We start from the raw sequence: 25,721 nt of genomic DNA, 5'->3' as shown, positions 1-25,721 counted from the left end.
AGCTCAATACATAACCAATACGCATGTGTACATCACATACATCATGCTAGCAGAGATAAGTGACAAGTCCAAAGCATGTGCTCAAATCAACCCACTTGTATAGTAAATGCATCCAAAGAGCATTAGAAAGCACATATACTAGTCTAGAGTCCCACTATCTCAAGAGATCAAGCTCAACTAAATAAAGAATCCGAAGCTCTAATTCCAATAGCAAAGTACCTCCCACTGAAGCGAATCAAAATGCTAAATGAGCAATGCAAGCTCAATACATCAAGTACATGACCATATGGAATCCAAGATACATCAACCATATAGTCAAGAGTATAAAACCTCAACGAAACTTCAAGCCCATAATGTTAATGACTAAACCAAATGAAGCATAAATCCAAAGCTCCAAGACATTAAATGTACCTCAAATCGAAGCCTCAAATGTCACCATAGACATGTCCAAGCCTATACATCAATGCCAAACATTCACATAAGCAAATGATATACCCAAGAAGGGTGTAAGCCTTCCATACATAAGTATTTCCTAGTTGAATGCTTGTTGCCCATAGTGTATATAAGAAAGAACCATGCTTAAAACTACACTAAGCAAGCTCAAACCAATCCAAAGAGTACCCCAAGCCAAGTACCAAGTATGCCAACATCAATACATGAATATACGAACATCAAATGGAGCTCAAATAGTGAAGTAATGGCTATTTCTATTTGTATTACAGTAAAATGTCCTGAGTATACAATCAATGGCTGAAGTATTCGCTTTCAAGGAGTACTCTAATGGTTGCTAAACAATATCGAGAGAGTTACCAAAGCTTTATTAATCGCTACAAGAGCCATAAGAGTTGCCAATGCCTATAGTAGTGCCAAGGAGGACAAGAGCCGAAAAAATGGTGCACATCATGCCAATGTGCTAGTATTACTACTCACTATTAACACCCGCGTAATGGTAAACAAGGTATCTCGAATCCCTAGAGCGAGCCTCAATGGGTGGAAATAAATAGGGAAGCAACAAGAGCAACATGCATACCTTGGGAAAAAGAGGATTGAACTACCATGAAACCTTCAAGTTGAGGTTTTGTCACATGTTGAAGTGAATGATGAAAAAGCTCCTCGAATGGTTGGCTGTGATACCAGTTGAAGCGAGAAGCTCAAGTGGAAGCATGAGCAAGCGGAAGTAAGAGAGATGCAAGCTATGGAGGATCGAGCAAAAGTGTGTGTGTGTGTGTGTGTGTGAGAGAGAGAGAGAGAGAGAGAAACAAGATATGGAAACTCCAAAAGTCATAATGTGTGACCAGCCTTCCCTTATTTAATAGTCATTGAAAGAATAAAGAATAAAGTAACAATGATGGGCGCTCACCACCTGTAGTGTACAAGTGTGCAGTCATCATGTGTAAAGTAAATACAGGGCGGCGTAGGCACTCGCACCTTTACCCCCAACAACTTACTATAAATTTAGCACTAGGAAACACTATAAATCTATTGGCCAAGGGATGATGGAGATATAAATAGTTGTACTTCCTACTCAATGCACTAAATTGAATTGATCTTTCTTTTACAAAGTTTGAATTAGGAAATATTTGATAGGTAATACTTCAAGTGCAAAAAAAAATGCCTAAAGTTGAAACTCTAGATTGCAATATGGGGGGACAATACAAAATTGATAGGGAGACCAAGGGACCTTAATTTTCATTCTCTAGTATACTTTCATTATGTTTAATTACAATATTGTAGCTGCATGGAAGGGTTAGCTATACTAATCCAATATGTTTCCAATATACTAGTAACAAACAAGACCAAATGACAAAGATGAAACAATCCCTTCTAAACCAATCATTCATACTATCTTCTTGCCAAGTCATGAAATACATTAACCCAATAGCCCAAACAAGATGCCCAAAAAGAAATAACCATGTCTAAAAATTATTAAAAATGCAAATGATTTCTTTTTTATTAGTGACGTCTTCATACAGATTTCCCAAATCATGAAGTATAAAAAGCTTAACTTTTGATACTTCAAGAACATGGATCCTATGATAGATATCAACCTAGCAATTAGACATCTTGTAAAGGAATGTGTCTTATGCCACTATACACAATTGCTAGGTGCTAACATCAACCATAAGATGTGTGCAAGATTTTTGGACTCTTATAGCATATCAATCAAGATAAGAGTTATTAATGTGAGACACCTCAAGAAATGTTGGAGCACCCTATCACATGCACAAGCCAAGTCATAAAAGAAGACATGGATATTAATCAGAGGAAGTCCAAACCATATGACGAGCCACGTCTTTGGAAACCACCTCAAGATAAGCATACTCTCCTATGACAAAATAGGATAGATTACAATTGCTAGAGCTATACATGAGCAAGAGTTTAAATTTAAGGCCAAAATGTTTCACACCGTGTTCTCAAGTACTAGTTGGAACACCCACATATGACAAGAATTCTAAAGCGGCATCATGAATAGAACCTAAACAGTTGTGTACAAGGTGTCCATGAATCAATGATAAGACTACAAGAGAACTTAGCGGATACTGATAGTGCTCCATGAGAACAAAGAGTATAGATGCTAGAGTAACTATGATCACCATTATTAGTACACTAATGCAAATAATTGGAGAGGCTCTCAATGATCCTCATGCCCCATCTCCACTATACTAGAGTCTTATCCCTACATAAGAGCAAAGGACCCCTTCCTCAAGAGAACTCAAGACCAACAGAAGAAATAAGCTACTATTGCAAAGGCCCAAAAGAACAAGGCCATCGAGTTCAAGAAGAGATATGAACTTAAAAGGAGCACAATAAGTCAAGGACAATCGGAAAGAAGCAAGACAACATTGATCAATAGGAAGAAGAGGAACTAAGGGTAACATTGGAGTAATCTAGGAAAGAGCAAGAAGTTGCCCAAGCCTAGATTATCCTCTAAAAGAATAAATATGACAAGAAAGAGCTTTCATATATGAAGACTTTGAAGAAATGGTGCAAAGGGCCCATGAAGAAGTAGCAACAAGCATAGGTAAGGGCAAACAAAAAGCAGCAGGGAATGTCATCCATTGGATTGAGCATGCCTTAGGAAGTCCTAGATTTCTTACAAGGCCAAGTAGCCATGATAGAAAAAGCACCTACAAAGGTATAGTGCTTGGAGAAGAGATCAATAGATGATACTACACTAGCCTCCATAGCTAAGAGACAACTAACATTGAAACAAAAAAAACTAGCCCCACCAACGTACCAAGAGCACATAGTTTAAGAACCATCATCAACTATCTCTATTAGATTTTTCAAAAAGACAAGGATTGAGCAATCAAGGACCAATAAGAGGCACAAAGGTTGTTGGATAAGGACAAACCTTTACACCAAGCAAATAGAAATAAGAAAATATGTGAGACCATGAAGTCAACTAAAATATCAACACCCTTAGAGAAACATTGGAGAAGCACAGATAAGTGATTAGAAGTTAAACATGCGATGATCCTTCAAGCACCAAAAATGTCTTGTCACTCTCTGATGACCAATTGGAACATGGACCCAAAAGACTAGTCACTGGAGCAAAGTGAGAAGCATACTAGCAAAGAGCCTACAACAAAGTTAGTTCAACCAAACCTACAAGTGGCATAAGGATAAGAACCTTTAGATCATTAATCCGACATGTGCAAGGCATTTCATTGGAGATGTCAAATATAAGAGAAATAAAGGAGTTTGATGTGTCACATATGAAGCCTCATTACCCACAATTGATAGGCTTAACTAGAAGATGGTTTGACCAAATAGACAAATAGACTTTTGTCAAGGCTAGCAAAGATCACGAAGCCGAGAGAGTCAAATATGCATTAAGGCCCAAGGACACTTGTGAGGACCAACTAGCATGGAGGCACATCCTTAATTCAAATTACCCTATCTCGTTTCTTTTTTGCATGAGAATTACAAAAGGGACAATGGATCTGACATGTTGCCCCTATCCAAAGTGGCATGGATCTTTCTTCAACCCTAACAAGTGCAAGAGATACGACTTCCCAAAGATCCCCAAGTGTAATGTTAAGGACTTAGACCACTTACCCATCCCAACCAAGGGACTTGGTATCATCATTTGCAACCTTTAGCAATACGTCCATCAATTGTCAAGATGTAGCTTTCTTGGTCATCTATACTTACTTGTGTCTACTTTTTTTTCATTAAATAAGAAACCTAATGTGTTTGACAAATGAGCATCATCATTGTTCTTTGATGTAAATGATGGAATTCACTAGAGTATAGTTGCGAAGCTCGTACCTAATGTCATACTTTTACCAACACATTATCTAGAGCTATTGAAGAACATGGGCAAAAGTTGCCCAACCATTATTCTCATCCCATCTTTTTGTAATTCCTTATTGAAATCTGGTTAGTGGTAAAAGGTTACCTCATAAATGAGGATTGCCTTGCTCAAACTCTATTCCCATAACTTCGATACATACTTACATACATACATACATACATACATACATACATACATATAAAGAGAGAATGAAAAAATGAAAAAAATCAAAAAGTAATAAAGATTTAAAAAATAAAAAATCAAAAGTATTAGAAAAGTACCATCGAATAGATAAGTGTATGCTCCTTCGTTGCATTTGATGTCATGAAGTTAAGAGGTGTATGCTCCATTAGTGCACTTAGGGTCCTAAAGTTAGAGGTGTCTAATAGCCTTGGTCAAATAGCTCCACCTCTGAACCCATAGCCCACATTCTTTCCAACACAAAATCCATGCACATGAAAGCTAGAACACCCCAAGCTTGCAAGATAAGATGTTACCAAAATGAAGGCCACCATTTGTTATAAAATATTATACAACAATAGATACCCCAATTTTATAGATAAAATATTTATTTTAAGAACTAGATCTACATATCATTCTTAAAAAGTGAAAACCATGAAACCCATAATACCTTTCAAAGTCATGTCCTGCATATCTTAAAAAAATTTGTACATAAAACATGTAAGCCACAAAAATATATAGATAATCCATCGTAAGTAGATAGCTACTTGCATGTAAAAGAGATTAATGGATCTTACTTCCACTATAGATATTTTGAGAGAGAGAGAGAGAGAGAGAGAGAGAGAGAGAGAGAGAGAGAGAGAGAGAGAGAGAGAGAGAGAGAGAGAGAGAGAGAGAGAGGAAGGCATACCAAATGACAAAGAAAGGAGGCGGATCAAGAAGGGGAACCCTCTTCTCCTTGATTACTATTTTTCTTCTTCTTCTTAGTGGTTGGAAGAGGAGTAGACCAATCCATGGAACATAAGTGGTAGATGGTAAAGCACCAACACAAGAAAGAAGAATTCAATGGAGAGGGCATAGACAATTCTGACCTAGAGTACCAACCTCGTTTCTTCAAGAAGAGGGGATAGTGAATGAATAAGGATCTTCTCACAATCCCATCTATTATGTGTAGGCATCTCACCAACAATCTACTATTGCTATCCATTGTATGATTTCTCTAGCTTTAGCATTCATATAAACTTGTAGCCAATAAGATAGTACTCTTAGAGTGAGAGTTGAAAGGCAACAAACGTGATGGAACACTTTGGAGCAATGTGTCTTCTTCGTTTCAATATTCATTTAACCTTATGTATAGGGTGTAGATCTTGCTTTAGGAGACTAGATGGGACATACCAAACTCTATATACATACCCTATTCAATGCTGCCAATAGACCTCACTCAATCTTTGAGGAAAGTGAAGCAAATCATTCTTCATGTGCAAATTATTGTCTTTCTCTTCGAACATACGAAGACCATCTCATGAATAAATGTAACCAATTTTCAAACATGAGCTATTCCAAAAGAAAAGATCAAAATAGGCTTTAGGTATCACAGTCACCAAGCAATGAACCATAGATGATAAAAGATGATATGAAGTGCCTCCCTTAATGCCATAGAATAAATAGGAGTGGTTGATAGGAGTGTGGTGGAAACCCCTTGCAACTCCTACATTATATTTAACTTGGGGTGCCACGTGACAATGCTTGCACCCTCCTCTTGCCTACTAAACGTGAGTCCTCTCTCTTTTTTTCGTAAAAGGTAATTGTATTAATTACGAAAAAAAGGTACAAGTTTACATGATTACAAGATATACGATGGCTCTAAGCCATCGTGTGTAAAATCTCAGTACTAAACAACAAAAGAGTTACAAAAGTCATGGCAAAGACGCAGAGGAAATTGCCATATGCCAAGGAAGTAAGTCCTCCGGAGGGAGTAAGTCAGAGTGCCGAATGAGATCTATCTGCCAATGCAAGAGACCTTTAAGCCTCGCAATGTCCCGAAACATTAGAGGCCGAATCAAAAAGAAAGGCATTCTGAGTGGTCCAATTGTGCCAGCATCCCTAGTATATAAGAAAGTGAAACAAGATCTTCATATGCGACTGTGCCGGTGTGGGGTATTTTGGCCATACAAAAACCCAATCAAAAGGGCTTAGCGAGAAACCAACCACTGCTCACCAAACCACTGACAAGAGCGACCAGATATTCTTAGCGAGAGGGCAAGAAATAAATCGATGATGGACCGATTCCACAATAGTGGTGCAAAAGAAACAATTGCCATTAGAGTTTCAACGCTTGGAAAGGACTGAAGTAAGTGGGAGACCACCAATCATCACCCTCCAAAGAAAGACCTTGCATTTGAATTGTGTCTTGTTCAACCAGCCCTCCATCACAGTTGCCTTCCACCATGACTGAGATTTTTGCAATCCCCATACAGTATTAGCTTTAGTAACCAGCCATTGATGATCTTTAATCACAAGATGATACACCTGGTTAGCTGAGGTCTTGTCCAAATTCAACCGACTTGCAAGGTCCAATCCTGCCAAGGACGATCCAAACCAAGGGCAGGAAAGGGTTGCCTACTCTGGATCACTACCAAAAGCTGTTCCCATGTCCACGAGGGATTCTGAAAAGCCTCCTGGCTGTACGAAACGATATCAAGACGTTACGACTGGCAAGGGTGGCATCTGCAAACTGAAGTCAAGCCCAAACGTGCCATGCAGTTAAATTTTGGTCTGAGCTCATGTTTGCCTTGCCAAGAAAGTAATCGCGAGGCTACCAACAATTCCAATTGAAAAAAGTTAGTATGTAAGTAGTCCTCCGCTGGATGCCAACACGCCTTTTGGAGAACCAATTTCCAGGAGCAGACCAAATGAACAAGCAAGGATGAGCAAGGACTAGAAAACCGAGAGTCTGCATTAAGAACATACCACCAGCAACTCCGAATTTATGTATTACCATGCACAAGCCCATGATCCTCAAGAAAATAACGGGCTATAACAACCCATGGGTGATGATCCACACACATGGCACGAAAAAGAGACCAACGAAGTGCCAGCATATGAGGTTCAGCATCAAAAATAGCCCCACCACCCATGCGTTTGGGGGTACATGTGCGCGACCAAGAAATCCATGAAATGCCTGCCTGCAAGAAATCCTTCTTCCATAACATGAAACTAATGTGCGGAGTAAGAGCATTCAAAGTAGTAGTAGTCCAAGGCAGCAATGGCAAGAAATATGTGAGCATTGGCAACATAATTGTCTGAGCCACTTTGAGGCGAACATGGAAGGGCCAAGCCTGCGACTTCCAATACAAAAACTTAACTGTCAGTTTCTGTGAAATCCACTCTAATAGTTGCTTTAGTCGAACATCAACACCCAAAGGATACCCAAGATGCCTGACAATGGAGCCACGGGGAACAACCTGTCCCTGCCAGCCCAATGACTGTAAATCGAACTCCGTGCAATTGAGAATGGCTGATTTGAAAGCATTGATATGAAGACCAAAAGCATGACCAAAGAGCGTCCAAATATCTAATGCTTTGTGAATATTGTCCTTATCCACACGCAAAACCATAAAGCTGTCATCAGCCAAAGATTGAGTAATGAAGTGATGTCCAAAAGGAAGAGACAATCCAGCCAACTGAGTAGAAGCTGCCATAGAAGATAACATCGAAAGAATCAGATGAGTCGCAAGGGCAAAGAAGACAGGACTCAAAGAGCAACCCTATGTCACAGAGCATGCAAGGACAAATGGCTCGGTAACACCACCATTTAGCATAACTCACGAAGAAGCCGCAACACATGGTGTAGATCAAGCGGGACATCCGAGTACCAAAGCCCATAGTAGACATAAGTTATGGAATGAAAGACCAATCTAAATAATCAAAAGCCTTTTCCAGATCCAATTAAATCAATACCACTTGCTGATTAGAGTGCCTTGAATAATCAATAGCCATTTGCAAATTTAAGATATTATGCAGAATGTTTCGACGCTTAATGAAACCATATTGAAGAGGATGCACAATGGCCGGAAGATGCTTGTGGAGCCGATTCGCCATCACTTTGGAAAAGATTTTATACATCGAACCCATCAAAGAAATTGGTCTCCAATGTTTCAACATTGACGCCGAAGGAACTTTTGGAAGCAGTTTGATAAGACCTTTCCATGAGGAAGGCATGAACCCCGTTTCCCAAACCTGCTGAAACATAGTCGACAATGGTTTTACCAGTTGGGTAGCAGAAATCTCAAAGAATTCATTGGTGAGACCATCCCAACCGGGACTTTTATCCTTGGGCAGGTGTAACAAAACATCCATAACCTCCGTCTCACAAATATCTGTCTCCAAAGTAGTTTGCATATCAAGTGGAACCTGATTGTGGACCAGATCATAGAAAACTAAGCGTGCATGAGTAACTTGGTCAGAAGGTGAAGGAGAAGAACCAATAAGGTCTAGAAAATAATTCATGCACATATTCACAATAGTCTGAGGATCAATGACCATTCGACCTTCTGGATCTTGGAGTCTAGTCATATTTTCTCGAGCAAGAGATGCATGTAGAGCTCGAAAGAACTTATGAGTCTAACAAGCACTATCTTGCAAATTCTCAATCAAATTTTGCAATTTGGCCTACTGATAAGATTTCAACTGAAACTCTTTAATAAGATCAGCCAAATGCATCGCCAGTGACAGCAGAAATACATCATCTGGAGTGTCTACCAGCAGACAACGAACCAAAGCCAGTAAGTCCTCCGCTGCTTGTCGACGCTGCCGGCAAAGAGAGGTATGATGGATCCCATACTGTCGAGCAACCCGTTGCACATTAGAGAGCAATCGTTCAAAAGAAGCATTGCCCTCAAAGGCGAAGTCCAATAAAAATCTATCAATCAATTGCTGCATATAGTCCTGAAAGATTGAATGCTTCAAATAGGACGAGTTGAAACGCAAAGGGAGTCCATCCAAAAATTGCTTAAAAGGTGCAATGGGTTGTGCAAGTATCTCAAGTTGTAGAGGGAAATGGTCCGACAAGGCATATTGCTGCAACACTTTTATTTCCAACATCTCAAGAAGAAAATCATCATCCTGCATGATGTACATGCGGTCCAACCGCGACCATGTAGTTGCATACTGCATAGAATGGGAAGTAAACCCTGTAGAATAAGGGTGTAGCCAAGACTAGAGATCTTGCTTAAGTACAACAAGAGCAAACGCATTCCACACGACTTTTCGGAGCGTCCATCATCGAATGCTCTGATGTGGACTGTGAAGAATCAACACATATTAAAATCCCCCATCAAAAAACCCTGTCTGCCAAGTCACAAGGAGGTCTGCAAAGTATTCCAAAGATCCCGGCAAGATAAAGGGTCATTCGGAGCATAGAGGCCCAATAACCATAAGATCTCTCCTTCAAATAAAACTTCAATCACCACAAAACGGCCATGTACATCATTTTTAATAACAAGCTGATATTTCTCATGTACAATCATAAGCACACCAGAATAATGCATGGCATGTGTCCCTACATAAAACAAGCGAAACCCATGGCAATCCACAGCTTTTCCTACTTCACTGTGACTCTTGTGCTCAACAGCACACAAGACATTCCACTGATTCTCATGCAATACAGTCCACATGGCATGTTGCTTATGGCGAGAACAAATGCCTCGCACATTCCACATGGCTATCTTCATGTGTATTCAAAAAGAAAATCAGGAACGAGACACAGCTTGCCTCGATTTAACCTTTTCTGCTAGAATGTCAAGGACTCCCTCATCCAAAAAATCAGCTAACACAGCAAAAGAGTTCTGACGGCCAGCTTTAGAGGTAGACGGAACATCCAGTGTCTTGGGGATAGAACGGAGATAACGACGATCCCATGGGGTAATCACATTACCTCTAGTATCAAAAGCCAACTTAGCAAGTGGACCCTTTGGACCGCCCGTATATACTTTCCTAGTAGACAGATTACGGGGAGCAGTGTGCTCTGAAGACACCATAGTATGAGCAGTGTGCTCTGAAGACAACATTTCTTTCCTGCGCATATAAGTGCACATGGAATTTTGTGAAGCATTAGGCCCGGTATCCGCCAGGCCAGCATCAAACCTTTTACCTTTTTTGGCACGTACATCTACCCAGTCATTGCCATGGGAATCCAACTCTGAAACATGTTGTTTACCTTTATCCAAAACTTTAGGTGGCTGGGTTGCATCTTGCGACAGAGCATCAAGCACCATATCTTCCATGGGCAGCACAACATGCTTAATATCTGAAGTCAGTTGTTTCTCTGGGCATTCGGCCATAAAATGCCCCAATTTTCCACACGAAAAGCAATGCCCTACAAAGTTGCCCCATTTCAAACGAAAGTGCAAAGGATACATGCCAGAGCAATTAAGATGTGACCAAGCAAGCCTTTTCCTAGCAGTATCCCATAACATACACAAACGGTTACGATTCATAGCCCTTAGGCTGGAGGGGACCAGAACAGTGTCCACAACGGCCATGGCATCCTTTAACAGTGGCCAATAGACAGTCGAACAATTTTCCACTTCAACCCACACCGGGCATTCACGTTGAAGCAGGTGCTAAAAATCTGCCATTGGGCGCCATGGCACAACATGGACCAAACGGCGATCAAAGAACAATGGCAGTTTAGATAGGAGACCAGCACGGTGCTTCTCAGATTTCAACAGCACCTCGTAGAAGCCTCGAGGCCCAACAAAAATCTCGTCACCACACTCCCCTTGTAGTAGATTGTGCAGCCACTAGCAAATATGGGAAAGCACTGGGATCCTGCCAATGAAAAAGAGTATAACAACACTATCATAAAACACCGAAAATGAACACGACATTTTTCGGGTCCACGGTGGCTTCCAGAACATCTTCAGTTCCAAAGTTAGAAAAAACTCCATAATTATGTTGGACATAATCGCCAAGCAAAGTGTTGGCAAACTCCAGCAAATGCTCCCAGTCAACATCTTGAGAATCCAAAGAACCAGAGGCAACCTGAGCATAAGAATGTTCCTGATGATCCATTGTCTCTTCCGAAGTATGCTTGGTATGTTTGCCCGCAAGCTAGAAGTCAAGACCAGGAAGCATCTCCTCTCTGCAAGGAACCATATCCTCTAGTTCCTCTGTATCAGAATCCGGACCAAGGGCTACCACCGTTTGGTCGATAAAAGCCATATCCAGACCAACCATGTTGTATCACCACTTGTACAGGTCAGATGCAGAGCCAGGAGCTCACAGGCGGTAGAAATGAACGCATGCCTCACACACACACACACACACACACTCTCTCTCTCTCTCTCTCTCTCTCTCTCTCTTCTGTACAGAGGTAGTCTAGGGACGTATTCTGCAAGCACACCCGATTGAACCTGGCAAATCTGCAATACCCTGGTCAGGGCGTCCACACTGCACCATAGCACGATTAACGGTAGGCAGTATGCAGGTCACGAAAAACGGACCGAGCCAGGTCAGCAGAGTGCAGGTCACGAGGGCAAGCGCCAAGGGCTAGCGCAGGAACAGTGTCCACAACTCCCTCTGTCGCTCTCGCTCTGTCTCTCTGTCGCCTGTGGACGTGAAGCAGCCAGAAATCTCTCTCTCTCTCTCTCTCTCTCTCTCTCTCTCTCTCTCTCTCTCTGTGAGCGCACGCGGGCAAACAACCTGCCCTGCACGCTGCAGGAACAGGCGACAGGAGGCTGAGATGCCTGCTGGTGGCACACAGGTCCCAGTCCCACAGGAGCACAGGGTGCGTATGGCAGGTAGGAAGCGCTTGGCACGAACGATTAGGGTTTGGCTCTCTCTGCCTCTCTGTTGATCCTTCTGAGTCTGGGTGGCCCCTGAGTGTAGTAGGGGCGGAATAGAGGTTGTGCAGGCAGGTTGTGCAGGCTAGTGGGTCAAGCACAGGTGATGCGCTGGAGGACATACGAGGTACCAGGGTCAGGTCGCAGGACAATCGCCCCAGTCACAGACATCTCTCTCCCTCACGCTCTCCGTGAGTCCTCTCTCTCTCTCTCTCTCTCTCTCTCTCTCTCTCTCTCTCTCAAACAATTAGGGTTTGGCTCTCTCTCTGCCTCTCTGTTGATCCTTCTGAGTCTGGGTGGCCCCTGCGTGTAGTAGGGGCGGAATAGAGGTTGCGCAAGCTAGTGGATCAAGCACAGGTGATACACTGGAGGACATACGAGGTACCAGGGTCAGGTCACAGGACAGTCGGCCCAGTCACAAACGACATCTCTCTCCCTCACGCTCTCCGTGAGTCCTCTCTCTCTCTCTCTCTCTCTCTCTCTCTCTCTCTCTCTATATATATATATATATATATATATATATATATATATATATATATATACACACACACAAAAACCGCACCCTTCCCCATCCCATGGCTCTTCCTCACATCAATCTATGGGCAACTCTCATGTCCCAATCTCTCTCTCTCTCTCTCTCTCTCTCTCTCTCTCTCTCTCTCTCTCTCTCTCTCTACCAGTTTACCAAGCTAACTACGAGCACATACTCCGACCATCTCTACTGGAGCCTGCAAGAAATTAACTCCCACGCACCCCTGGAGGAGGTCACAGCACAGTTGGCGAGCACACTACACACCTCGGCTACCAAATACTTCCCCCACACATCCCCCCACTCCACCCCTCCGAACAAGAATGTCCCACAGAATAGCTGGTACGATGCAGAGTGCAGGGAAACCCAACTCCATCTTCAATAGGACGAAGCACGAGGTGTACACACGCATAAACAGGCACGCTTGATCTTCCATCGTCTAGTGCGACGGAAGAAACGAGCCTACCTCTCCAAAGTGGAACACGAATTCTACCAACTATTATTAGGACAGGACAGCAAAGAGACATGAAAGGCATTTCAGGAACCCCGAGCCCAGACGCTCATCACCTCCCCGGACACTTGGCATGCATATGCAACCTCACTATACCAAGTACCCAAGCAGCCCCAGCTATCCCGACCCCCACGGAGCAAACCCGGATCATCCACATTCTTCAGCACGGAGCGGGTTCGGGACACCATTGATAGACTCCAAAATGGCCGTGCCCAAGACCACGAAGGCTTGGTAGCAGAGCATTTGACCCATGCCAGAGACATACTGGCACCTCTCCTAGCACACATGTTCAACAGAGCCCTATGCGAAGGCTTTCCTGCCAGCTGGTCAACCAACACCATAATACCTATCCTGAAGGGCGGAGACCCCATGGTTCCCGCGAACTACCGAACAATCATGGTTGGCCATGTACTAGCCAAGCTCTATGAATCCATACTGGACCACGAGCTGAGCAAGTGGGCACAGCAACACCAACATCGGACGGCAGGACAAGCAGGGTTTAGGAGGGGGTTCTGCACCCTCGACAATATCCTCACACTGAGAGCCATCATAGAGGACAGAGCACATGGAAAACGAGTATACTACTGCTTCGTGGACTTCCGCAAGGCCCTTAACACAGTACCACAAGCGAGGCTCATGCAAAGACTACAGGAACTGGAGGTCCCAACCGAAATGCGATGGGGGATACTGGCAATATACGAATCGGTAACGGGCCGAGTTCTAGCACCAGGAGGGCTGTCAAAGGAGATAACCAGCACCATCGAAGTCAAGCAGGGATGCCCACTCTCGCCCACCCTATTTGGCCTCTACATTGATGAGATCTCAAAGTACATAGATAGATTGGGCGAGGAGGGATCGAGCCTGGGAGGGACACTGATACCCATCTTACTATATGCGGACGACATAGTCCTCATCTCCAACACACCCGAAGGGCTACAGTGCCAACTGGACGAACTACATGCCTTCTGCCAAGACAAAGACCTAACTGTAAACCTAGGGAAAACCAAGGTCATGGTGTTCAACACGTCAACCCAATGGCTCCAATGGTCGGTACCCCCGTTCACATATGGCGGAGAGACCGTGGACGTGGTCCAAAGATACGTCTATCTAGGGATTACATTCTCTAGACCGAGATTTACCCTGAGAAAAGCAGCAGAAGATAGACTAACCCGAGGCTATGCAACCCTCGGGTCAATGGAGAACCAATGTGCCCGCATACAGTTCCAGGAACCCTGGACAAAGCTCTGGCTTTTTGACACCTTGGTCTCACCAACCCTCCTGTATGGGGCTCCCATATGGGAGTCCAATCTCTACCACGCGCAGAGGGTCCCACAAGATCAGCCATTGCCTAAGAAGGAGGCCACCTATGAGGGATGGGAGCAGATGGAGAGACCCTTAATACTTATGATCTCACAAATGATCCGAAGCAAGCCCTCCGTACCACACGAATTCATCCGCGCAAAGCTGGGGGCACCGCCCCTCGTGGCTAAGGCCCTCTTCCAGACCGTGACCTTCTTGCACCGAATATGGGACCTGCCCCGGCACGGGTACCCCAGACTCGCCTTGCAGTCATCCAAACAGCTAGCAACACAAGGGAACACTAAGTGCTGGTATGCTCGAACAGAGACCTGGCTACAGCTCCATGGCCTGCACATGGACCACCTCCCTCCCCCCACTACAATACAGCCTAGACTGCCCACACCTGGAGCTCAGCCGAGAGGAGGTGAATCACATCATCAGAATGGATATCATCCAGACAGACACAGCCAAGACATGGGTGACCCCCACGACGGAACTAGGAACCAAGAAGACTTTCTACCAAGAGCACTTCCTACACATCTCCCCAGATGGCTTCATCACCCGCCCAAGCTACATGGACACACACCTGTCTCACGGGGACAGAAGTGCCATCGAACAGATCCACACGTCCTCACACTAACTATGGGTCGAAACGGGCAGATATGGGGCCAACCCCCTCCCCCTAGAAGACCGAATCTGTCAGCTCTGCCATCTCGAGCCAGAGACAGAGGAACACTATATCTGTAGATACCCAGTGTACTACGAAATCCGGGGACGCTTCCACTGCCTATTCAGCAAAGGATTTGGACCACTCTCCAAGGTGATGGAATTCAAAGACCAGAGATGCCTGGGGCTCTTTCTACTGGAAATACGACGCCACAGAGACCACCTCCTACGAACCACGGAGCAAAGACAAGGAGCCACCAACCAACGCACACTCAATGAATTCTACCAAATACCAGCTACCCTCCCCACCACCGAGCCCCCACCAACCCAACCAACCTCCCAACCCCGGGGGACCACCTTAGAAATAACCACAGCGAGAGGAAAAGCCCGGCGCCCACGCCTCGCCGGCCCCCGTCCCCGCAGAAGACACATGTCGAAGATACAAGGGATACTACGGCGTCATCGGAGGGCCCTGCCCCGCCGCTTTAGTCTCTCCATGTTAGACCGACCCATGAGGGACATCCTAGGATGAATACTCCAGGAGGAGTTCCACACCGCACTGGCAGTACCTCTAGGTTGTATCTAGTCTAGATATCATTTTGTACCTACTCAATTTAGTTCAACATAGCATAAATGTTAGCTTCACTGGGACTTTTAAAATCTCCCAAACATTTTGTATGCAACATTTTGGTCTCATAGGCCAACTTGGCCTGTTGTAGACGTTAATATAACTTTCTTTCTTTCTTTCTCTCTCTACACACCAAGCAAAATGGAACATGTAAAATCTCAACTCTTTCTCGCCTAACTTTTCCTCTAAGGTTTAATAACGCAGTTTCTGGTTTCAGCAGGCAATCGTATGCACACCAGTTAATTTAAGAGAGAGGAAGAAGAATTAGAGGAAGAAAGTATAGACCTGTGAAAATAGGCATGGAGCTTGGTACTCTGTACATACGGCATCTAAGGTTTTCAATAAAAATAATTGGAGCAAAGGTTTGGGGATCTCTGAAGGTTGGTTTCTTTGTGACTCAATCAAAACATACAAGATTGAACCAATCACATAACAAGGATGATGTCATATGCAAGTACCTTACTTGACTTTGAAAATTCCTGCAAGCGAAGGACTACAATTTTTAGTGAGGAAAAACTTTGAATTGATATTTTCTGTCTTTGAGAAATTGCAACTAAAACTATGTATGTATTTTTGGGAGGCTCTTTTGAGAGTTGAGCCGCCTCTAGGAAGAAAGATGAGTAGAACCCATGTTTCTTCCGAATACTGCCTCATTTCACCCACCCACCCAACACAAAGAAGCACATGCAAGCTAGCCGAAACAAGGGATGTCTTTACAGAAACATGGTGCATGGGCGTATGATGTATCCTAAAGGTACCCTTCCTGATGTGTGGCCCACTTCTTCTGACGAGGCTTTCAATATACACCAAACGTGAAGAATGGTATAACTGGCAATATATACTGGGGAGGTATCGCACCTTGTTCCACTACCTAAAATGAATAAATACCCCCTTTCTATGACTATATATATTACAACAAAAAATTGGCATCAACGCCTAAGAATCAAACCAAAGAACCTTCTATGGACCCTGGTTTGAAGGATATCTGAGTTGCTGTTTTAAAATATAGATTCTCAAGAAAACCACCCACAGGACTCTTTCATGCGTTGCAACCTGCATGAACCCTGGTTGATGTGTTGAAATCAAAACTCCCGTCATAGATCCAAATTCTGCAGACTGACTTCCGATGCAAAGTTCAATATAAGCTCCTTGCGCGGCTCGACCTGTTTTGAAGGGTGTTAGTTTCTGAATCATCTTCCTTAACCAAAAGCATAGAAGTAGAAAAGCTCATGTTTTTGGTACCTTATCACCCATCAGTGTGGAGAAGGTAAAATTAGCCTCTGCAGCATCCTCAATGGTCAGCTGTTTTAGTAGCCTTCTTGCTGGATCCATTGTTGTTTCCCAGAGCTGCAAAGGCATCATTTCTCCCAAACCTGGTTGTAGAGAAAGTGATGAGCTGCTGCTATGAACAGGGACTAAGCTGCTGTTATGAGTGAAACACAAGGACTAAGCTGTTGTTATGAGTCAAACTTTCCTAACCTTTGAACCGTTGAATATGAAAGGAGGCATTTGAAGGAAAGCTCTTCTTCAGTCTCTCTAGATCATTGTCATTGTAGCAGTAATGTACATGCTTCCCTCTTTCTACCTGCATTAGCATGCTTATTCTGTAAACATGGTAAAACTGGAAAAAATCTTAAAGAAGGAATGTATAGACATCTATTTAGTACCTTGTATAGTGGTGGCACACCAACATATATACAACCTTCTTCAAAGAGGGCTCTCTACACAAAGAATCAGATATTAAGGTCAATTAAGTACATATGATGCATGCCATAATCTTCTTCAGCCACCACACTTTCCACATAAGCAAGTGGGAGAAATCAATTTGGCAAACATCCACTGCTCTTGTTGTGGAGCTTGAGCATTCAACGATAGCTTCGCACTCCCAAGTTTCTAAATTTCCTACATTAGTAATGAGAACTCAGAATGGACGCACCTGATATCTAAAGAAGAATGTCAACAACAAAGTGCGAATGTGGGCACCGTCAACATCTGCATCAGTCAGTATGATAATCTTGTGATAGCGGAGTACATCCTTCTTGAAATCCTCACCCTTACCCAAGGAACAAAAAAGCATCAGATTGTGGAAGTGTGATATGTCATGCTAAATAATACATCAATTCAACTCCTAAGATCACCTTCATCCCAAGCCCCAAGCCTGTAATAAGACTTTGAATTTCTGTGTTTTTGTAAAGGGAGGCTTCATCTTTTCGTTCAGAATTCAAAATTTTTCCCCTCAGTGGAAGGATAGCCTGAAAACACAGTAAGCCCAACTATCTCAGAGCAACACTATCACCATTCTGCAAATGGACTAACCTTATGCCAGTTGGATAGATTGACCGCATCCAACAGTACAAATGACCCTTAGCATGAACGTTATTGTGAAATCTGCAAATTCACAGGGTATTTCTTTAAAACATTTATTCCAACCTGAAAGTAGCGATCCCTTCCCTGCTTTGCACTCCCTCCAGCTGAGTCTCCCTCCACAATAAAGATCTCTGGCAATGATAACTCTGAGATTACTGATGAATTTACAATGGCCCGTCATCAAATTAACTGGTGTTATACCTGCATCCCTTGGATTAGTGCAGGTACAATCAGCCAGTTTTCCTGGAAGGGTTGAAGTTTTGAGAATGCTTTTTCTACGCACGAGCTCTCTAGCCTTTTTGGCTGCAACGGCTGCCTGTGAATGTACACAAATGCATCTTTAAGGGGAAATTTATCCACATCCCAACTTCACAGGAAACCATCATGAATAGAACATGCGTGAATGCCCTCAAAAATTATGCAGACTCCTGCAGGCAGAGCAATAAATGTAACAATTAGAAATTTCAAAGTGCATGCAGATCAAGGAGGGTGCTGGTAGGTGTCATACATATTACCATTCCTTTTTTCATGATCTACAATATTAGGACTAGTGGTTGAAAAAGTAGTGATGCTTGCCGCATCTTCCCAGATACCAAGTAGCCTTTAACCTCTAATATTGAGCTTTAAATAATATTGAAAACTGATTACGGAGCCCCATACCCATAGAAATGTGTATCAAAAACAGCTACACGACTTTGGATTTTGTGGATCTATACCTCACCTTGGAAGCCGGGCACAATAACCTCTTTTCGCTGCCTCAAAGCAACCGAGATGTTGGCTGGTAGATCCTATTCCTATTGTAATAGTGAAAAGGAGGTAATGGTTCTTTGTGGATGTGACTTGTCCTGGCTATAAATCAATCAAGGCATCTCCTAGCCAAGGTATCCACAACCAAGTGTAGGATGATCATCCAATCCTCAAGTCTGCTGTGGACTTAACATCATAAATATAGGAGATGGCTCTATATAATTCACTTCAGTCCATCCAACTGCTAGAAGAAATCATATGCCAGCTCAGAAATGATCACCGGATCTTTAGCCCAGGTAACCCATGATCAGGTACAAGATGCTTTACAATGGCAGTGAAATCACTCCAATATTTCATAGTCAGTCGAGGTTCATACTTGTAAAGCGTACAATTATCTAGAAACATTACGAAGAACATGACTTCAGTTCTTGAGAGAAGCTGATTGTGAAAACATAAAAGAAATTTAGGAAGTTACATTACTTTTAGGAAAGTATGTAGCAAGAGACCTATTATTAACAAAATTCACTAAAACTGCATGTAAATGACTGAGCTCTGCACATTGGTATAATTACCCTTAAGGCCTGCATAGCCTTCGATAAGATTGCTTCTAGCTCCCCAGGATGGCATTCAAGGTATTCTGTAAGATTCTCTTGCACTGTCTGCTCAACCACCTTTCTTACTTCTGGGTTACCCAACCTTGTCTGCATGAGCATAAACCAGTTAACACGATGACGTAACAGTAATGCAATGAAATATAAGCTCATAGATAAGAGTAAAAACTAGCCAAAAACAGTCCTTTTGTTGACTGTCAAACAGTTCCAAGTAAAAATGTTTTGGAGATTTCCACAATAACATAAAAACTGGTTTCATGGGCCACCAAGATAGTTTTCTGTGATGCTGACATGGTTTTAACTCCCAAAATAGTGGTATTTAATGGCCATCACATAAAGCAGCATTCTTGAGTGCTTGATGCTTCTGAATTCTTCTCTTGTAGCTCAGCACATTTCAATCTAAAGTTTTCAGCTCACGTCAAGCTCATCTTTCCAGGCTGTGCTGCACTTTCAGTTCCACATCAGTGGTAATAACAGAAGAGTATACACCTCCACAAATCATTTGTTATTCCTTGGCTGCTGCTGACTGTATGCATAAGGTTTCCAGCACTTACAAGATTCCTTCTTACTGAGTAAGGGGCCATTACATAAAGAGATGCATCCAAGTCTGATTCTTCAGCAGATGAAAATAGCACTCAAACGCATGCAAAAAGATTAATCAAGTCTGATTTGAGTAAAATTCCAGGAGTTCAAAAATTTGACACACACATGTAAGCTGCACCTACAGCATCACCTTTGTTTGTCCCTCAAACTCTGGATTTGGAACCTTGACAGAAACAATGCAAGTTAAACCTTCTCGAGCATGTTCACCACTGAGATTTTCATCCTTCTCCTGTATACACATTTACGTTAATTGTGGAGCATAGCCAAGTATGAACATAACAAGCAACCGTACCAATAAGACCACATTAGCTCTCCAGTAAATAAACACAGATTTATGTTGAATGTGGAGCATGGCCAAGTATAAACATCATAATCACCCATATTTCAGAAAAATAACTACGGTCTTCAGCAAATCATTAAGATGACAATATCATTGAAAACTTAAAACTCCCTAGATAATACTATTTCACTAACTGTCTCATTGATTCTAAAAATTAAATTAAATCGTGCAGTTATAATAGTGGCACTCCAGACTCATTTCCATGGCTACTGAAACGTGTCTCCCCTTTAAGCTCCTAAAACACACCAGTTGAAAACCTGAACAAAAGTGCAGACATCTTTTGAAGTTGCGAAAAAACTGCAAACAATTGAAAAGCACTATGTTTACCATTGGTAAGACCACTCAGCTACTGTTGGTCCTTGTGTGTGTGTGTGTGTGTGTGTGTGTGTGTGTGTGTGTGTGTGTTAGGCTCCACATTCCAAAACTTGTAATTTTACTTGGCATCTCATTAGACTGTAGCTCTACATTCGTGCACAAGAATGGATGTTCGCAAGCTAAAATGATATAGATGCATTATGATGCATGATGTGGAAGGTCGTCTTTGCACACGCTATTTGGTATGACAACTGTCTAGTCACCTTTAACAAGAATGGCATGTTGCTGGATGACAAGAAATTGATGAGCATGCTGCAACAAGTCATGAAATACATGAAATTGAGTTGACCTTTTGTAGGTCAACATGGCATTAGTGTATTTGAACTTTGGGACCATACATAAGCACGGGGAGAATGTATTTTCTTTTACAAGTTTGAAACATCAGACATTCCCAATTCAAAGACAGGGTTGCCATGTCCAATGGATGGCATAGTTTATCCTGACCCCATCCCATCCAATTGTCCAATGCTAGCCATGCTCGTCCAATGGGTTCCCTATCTGACTTTTGCACAGGTCAAAAGTGACTGTTGGCTGTCAAAAATAACCACTTCAGCCATTGTTTTTCTCCCCCTTTCCACTTGGTCTTTCCAACTTCCAATCCACAAGCCATCATCATCTCTTTTTTTTGCAATAGGTAATTGTATTAATTACGAAAACCCTCCTCTCTCTCTCTCTCTCTCTCTCTCTCTCTCTACACACACACAACTGAACGCTCAATCTTTCACCACCTAGTGTGGCAGAAGAAGAGGGCATTTCTATCTAGATTGGAGCACGAGTTTTATCAGCTATTCTTGGGACAGGATAGCAAGGAGGCATGGAAAGCACTCTAGGTGCTCTGACCCAATACACCAGTCACCTCCCGAAACTCGTGGCATGCATATGCTGCCTCATCATACCAGGTACATGGACAGCCCACGTTGCCCCGACGACCAGAAGACAAGGCCACATCATCTACCTTCTTCAGCACAACAATGGTTCACAATGTCATTGATAGACTCCACAACAGCCTGGAGAAGGAACATGATGGACTAGTAGTAGAGCACCTATCACATGCCAAAGACATCCTAGCACCATTTCTAGCCCATCTATTCAACACAGCCCTATGTGGAGGCTTCCTTGCTAGTTGGTCAACTAATTCTGTAGTACCCCCATGGTTCCTACGAACTATAGGACAATCATGGTTGGCCACGTGCAAGTAAGATTTATGGATTGATACTAGAGTATGAGCTGAGAAAATGGGCAGAGAAGCACCAACATTGGGCATGTGGACAAGCAAGGTTTAGGAGGGGCTAATCCACTCTTGATCATATCCTCACACTTCAAGCCATCATTGAGGAGAGCACGGCATAGGGGTGTGGATATACTGCTGCTTTGTGGATTTCCATAAGGCCTTTGACATAGTACCGTGTGCTAGGCTCATGTAAAGAGTACATGGGCTAGAGGTCTCGATGGGGATGAGATGGGGGATATTAGCACTGTGCGTATCTGTTACAAGGCGTTTACGAGCACCAGGAGGGCTACCAAAGGAGATCACCAACGCCATTGGGGTGAAACAGGGATACTCACACTCACCTACTCTATTCGGCCTCGATATTGATGACATATCAAACTACACTAATGGACATGGGAAAAGAACTAACCTTGGGGGCATTGATACCCGCACTACTATATGCCAATGATATAGTTCTCATCTCTAGCACACTAGAGGGATTGCAATGCCACCTAGATGCACTACAAGCCTTCTATCAAGACACAGATCTCACAGTAAACCTATGGAAAGCCAAGGTTACGGTGTTAAACACTTCCTCTCAATGGATTCGACGATCAGCACCGATTTTCACATACGGAGAGGAGATAGTGGGTGGTTCAAAGATATATTTACTTGGGAATTATGTTGCACGAGAGTGCTATGGAGTCTGAGACAAGAATGAGTAGATATAGAAATGAGAGCTGACAATGAGGGAATCGGATGTGAGTGTACAAGTGTGTTGCACAGTACACAAAAATTAAAATGTATTTATATGTTAAGGTATTAGAAAAGGGTGTGTTTACACCTGTAAGTTTATACACACGGGATTAACGGGAGTTTACACCCAAAGGGGATTTACACCCAATGACCTCCCACTTAAAGGCCTCAAGTGGTACCTTTAAACTATTCACTCCCACTAGTCGAACGCAATGTTCATGCTGAGCCTTTGCAAGACTTTTACTGAGAACTTGGGTCTTGACCCTAGTCAGTGTGACAAGGCCATCATCCAAGACCTCTCAATTGAAGTGATACCGAACATCTATGTCTTTGGTACGTGCATGAAACATGGCATTCTTAGCCAGACATACTGCATTCTAGCTATCACAACCAAGCACTCGAGTATGTGAAGAAATACCAAAATCCTTGACCAAACAGCCAAGCCAAATAGCTTCCTTAGAAGCTTCTGAGGCTGAAATATATTCAGCTTCTCTAGTACTCAGTGCTACAATTTTCTGCAACCTTGAACACCAAGAAATAGCCCCACTGGCCGAAGTAAAGACATACCCACTAGTAGATTTTCTAGTGTCAAGATCTCCTGCCATGTCTAAATCAAAAAATCCTTGCAACTCTAGTGTACCTTTCGATAGCATATACACTTGTCTTGTGTACCTTTTAAGTATCTAAAGATATATTTCACTACTTCCCAATGTAGTTTATCAGGGTTAGACACGAATCTACTAACAACTCCCACTACATGAGCAATGTTTCGACGAGTTGCAACCATGGCATAGATCAAAGAACCACAAGCTAATGCATAAGGTATGCCCCTCATAGCAATAGCAACTGCATCATCTTTTGGGCAATCAACTTTACTATGCTTTGTATGTGGCGGTAAAGGCACACCAAGAGGCTTAGCATCAACCATATTAAATCTATCAAGTACTTTGCTGATGTACTTGTCTTGCAAGAGAAACAACAAGTGCTGCCCTCTATCTCTTTTAATGTGCATGCTCAAAACATGTTCAGCTCCTCCCAAATCTTTCATTAAAAAGATTGAACTCAGCTGCCTTTTAAGAGTATGTAATATACTCATATGCTTTCCTGCAATTAGCATGTCATCCACATATAAAACCGGCACAATAAGGCTTTCATCATCAACCCTTTTAGTGAATAAGTAGTGATCTGCATGACTGCGTTTGAATCCATGGCTGAGCATAAAAGTATCAAACTTTTTATACCACTGTCTGGGGGCTTGCTTTAGCCCATACAAGTTGTGTTTCAACTTACAAACTAAATGCTCTTTCCCTACAATAACAAAACCTTCGAGCCGTTTCATGTATAGCTCTTCAAAGCAGTCTTCACATTCGTCTAACCCAACTCTAAATCCAAGGATGCAGTGAGAGCCAACAAAACACAGAGCATAGTCATCTTCTCACCACCAATGAGAAAACCTCCTCAAAGTCTATACTTTCCTTCTATGTATAGCCCTTAGCAACCAAACGTGCCTTGCATTCAAGCTTCCCGTCAATACATTTCACCTTATAAACCCATTTATTAGGAACAGCTTTCCTATCCTTGGGCAAAGGTACAAGCTCCCATGTCTTATTCCCATACACAGACTTCATGTCTTCCTGCATAGCAAGCTCCCACTCTCTCTTGTTTTCACATGACTATGCCTCTCTAAACGTCAGAGGCTCACCTTCACCAGTCAATAAAATGCAATCCAAAGATGGCTGCAACCTCTGTGGCTATCATTTGACACGTGTAGACCTTCTTACCCAATGATCTGTATTGATAGGTAATGGACCTACGTCCTCAGGTATGTGCAAACCATCACTTGGTGGTTGATTTTCAGCATTTTCTTGCTGTTATAACATGTTTTCAGCATAGTTTTCTCCTGTCCTATTCCATCATGTGCATCAATTTGCTGTCCATTATCTTTTGGCTGTAGCACAATAGGTCGCTGCTCATTTTCAACATCAAAAGGAACAGAATGTTCAGCTAATGGTTGCTGAATGGCTGGTTGTTCATGCTGAAATTTAACCTTCTTTTTGTCAAGGTCACCATGTGTACCATTTTTCAGTAGCTTTGCCTTATTAAATACTATGTCTCAGCTGCGTACTATCTTCCTTTCCTGAGGAAACCTAACTCTATATCCCATCTCTCCTTCATCTCCATATCCCATGAAGATGGCCTTGATGGATTTCATGTCTAGTTAAGTCCTCTGATTTACATGAATATGCACAAAGGCATCACAACCAAAGTCACGCAAATGGTCATATGAAGCAAGTTTACTAGATCAAACCTCTTCAAGAATGCCATTTTCCAATGTAGGATTGGGAGAGCGATTGCACAAATGAACTGCAGTTTTAAGTGCCTCCCCAGAACTGCTGCGGGAGATTAGTTGTAGATAACATGCATCTAACTCTCTCACAAAGTGTCCAATTATATATTTCAGTCATGCTATTTGATGCAAGATTGTAAGGAGTTGCCAACTCCCTCTTAATGCCATGCATCTCACACAATTTTTTGAATTCATTTGAAACATACTCACCCCCATTATCCGTTCTTATAGTTTTTAACTTAAGCTCTTTCTATGTGGTTACAAAAGCATGAAACCTTTTGAGAAGTGTCCAACACTTCCTTTTTGCTCTTTAAAACATATACCAGTGACTTTCTATTGAAATCATCAATAAAAGTGACAAAGTACCGTGCACCCCCATGTGAATTAATAAGCATACTACACACATCAGAATATACTAAGTCAAGAGCATTGGACTTCTTACCGACACCACAGTAATAAGGAAACTTTACATGTTCAAAGTATATGTTGCAGCGGACAACCCTACATCTTGCAACATTTCAATATGGAGAGGGAGAAAACAATTGGGGTTCCATTGCCTCCATATCTAAAACTCAATGCAGAGGGCAGCCCTACATCTGATGATGAGAACGCTGAAGCCAAGATACC

General features: G+C 42.6%; 1 protein-coding gene across 1 annotated transcript in view; it reads right to left on the bottom strand.

Annotated features, from left to right (window-relative positions):
* Nucleotides 1–16,172: 16,172 nt before the first annotated feature.
* The window catches only part of LOC148022370 (DNA gyrase subunit B, chloroplastic/mitochondrial-like), a 96,572-nt gene continuing 87,023 nt past the window's right edge, over nucleotides 16,173–25,721 (bottom strand). Inside the window, exons 12-21 of the mRNA XM_087697993.1 lie at nucleotides 20,197–20,295; nucleotides 19,425–19,553; nucleotides 18,307–18,421; nucleotides 18,169–18,236; nucleotides 17,877–17,990; nucleotides 17,675–17,791; nucleotides 17,406–17,459; nucleotides 17,218–17,323; nucleotides 16,981–17,111; nucleotides 16,173–16,901 (exon numbers count right to left, since the gene is read on the bottom strand). Coding sequence (XP_087554119.1) covers nucleotides 16,833–16,901; nucleotides 16,981–17,111; nucleotides 17,218–17,323; nucleotides 17,406–17,459; nucleotides 17,675–17,791; nucleotides 17,877–17,990; nucleotides 18,169–18,236; nucleotides 18,307–18,421; nucleotides 19,425–19,553; nucleotides 20,197–20,295 — 1,002 coding nt within the window. The 3' untranslated portion in view covers nucleotides 16,173–16,832. The remainder of the gene's footprint in view (nucleotides 16,902–16,980; nucleotides 17,112–17,217; nucleotides 17,324–17,405; nucleotides 17,460–17,674; nucleotides 17,792–17,876; nucleotides 17,991–18,168; nucleotides 18,237–18,306; nucleotides 18,422–19,424; nucleotides 19,554–20,196; nucleotides 20,296–25,721) is intronic.

This window comes from Lygodium microphyllum, chromosome 17 (assembly GCF_053477565.2).
Source record: "Lygodium microphyllum isolate KBCC chromosome 17, Lygodium_microphyllum_v1.1.10, whole genome shotgun sequence".
Taxonomy (NCBI): Eukaryota; Viridiplantae; Streptophyta; class Polypodiopsida; order Schizaeales; family Lygodiaceae; genus Lygodium; species Lygodium microphyllum.
The sequence above is the reverse complement of the archived record's forward strand: the minus strand, read 5'-3'. Positions and strand labels throughout refer to the sequence as shown.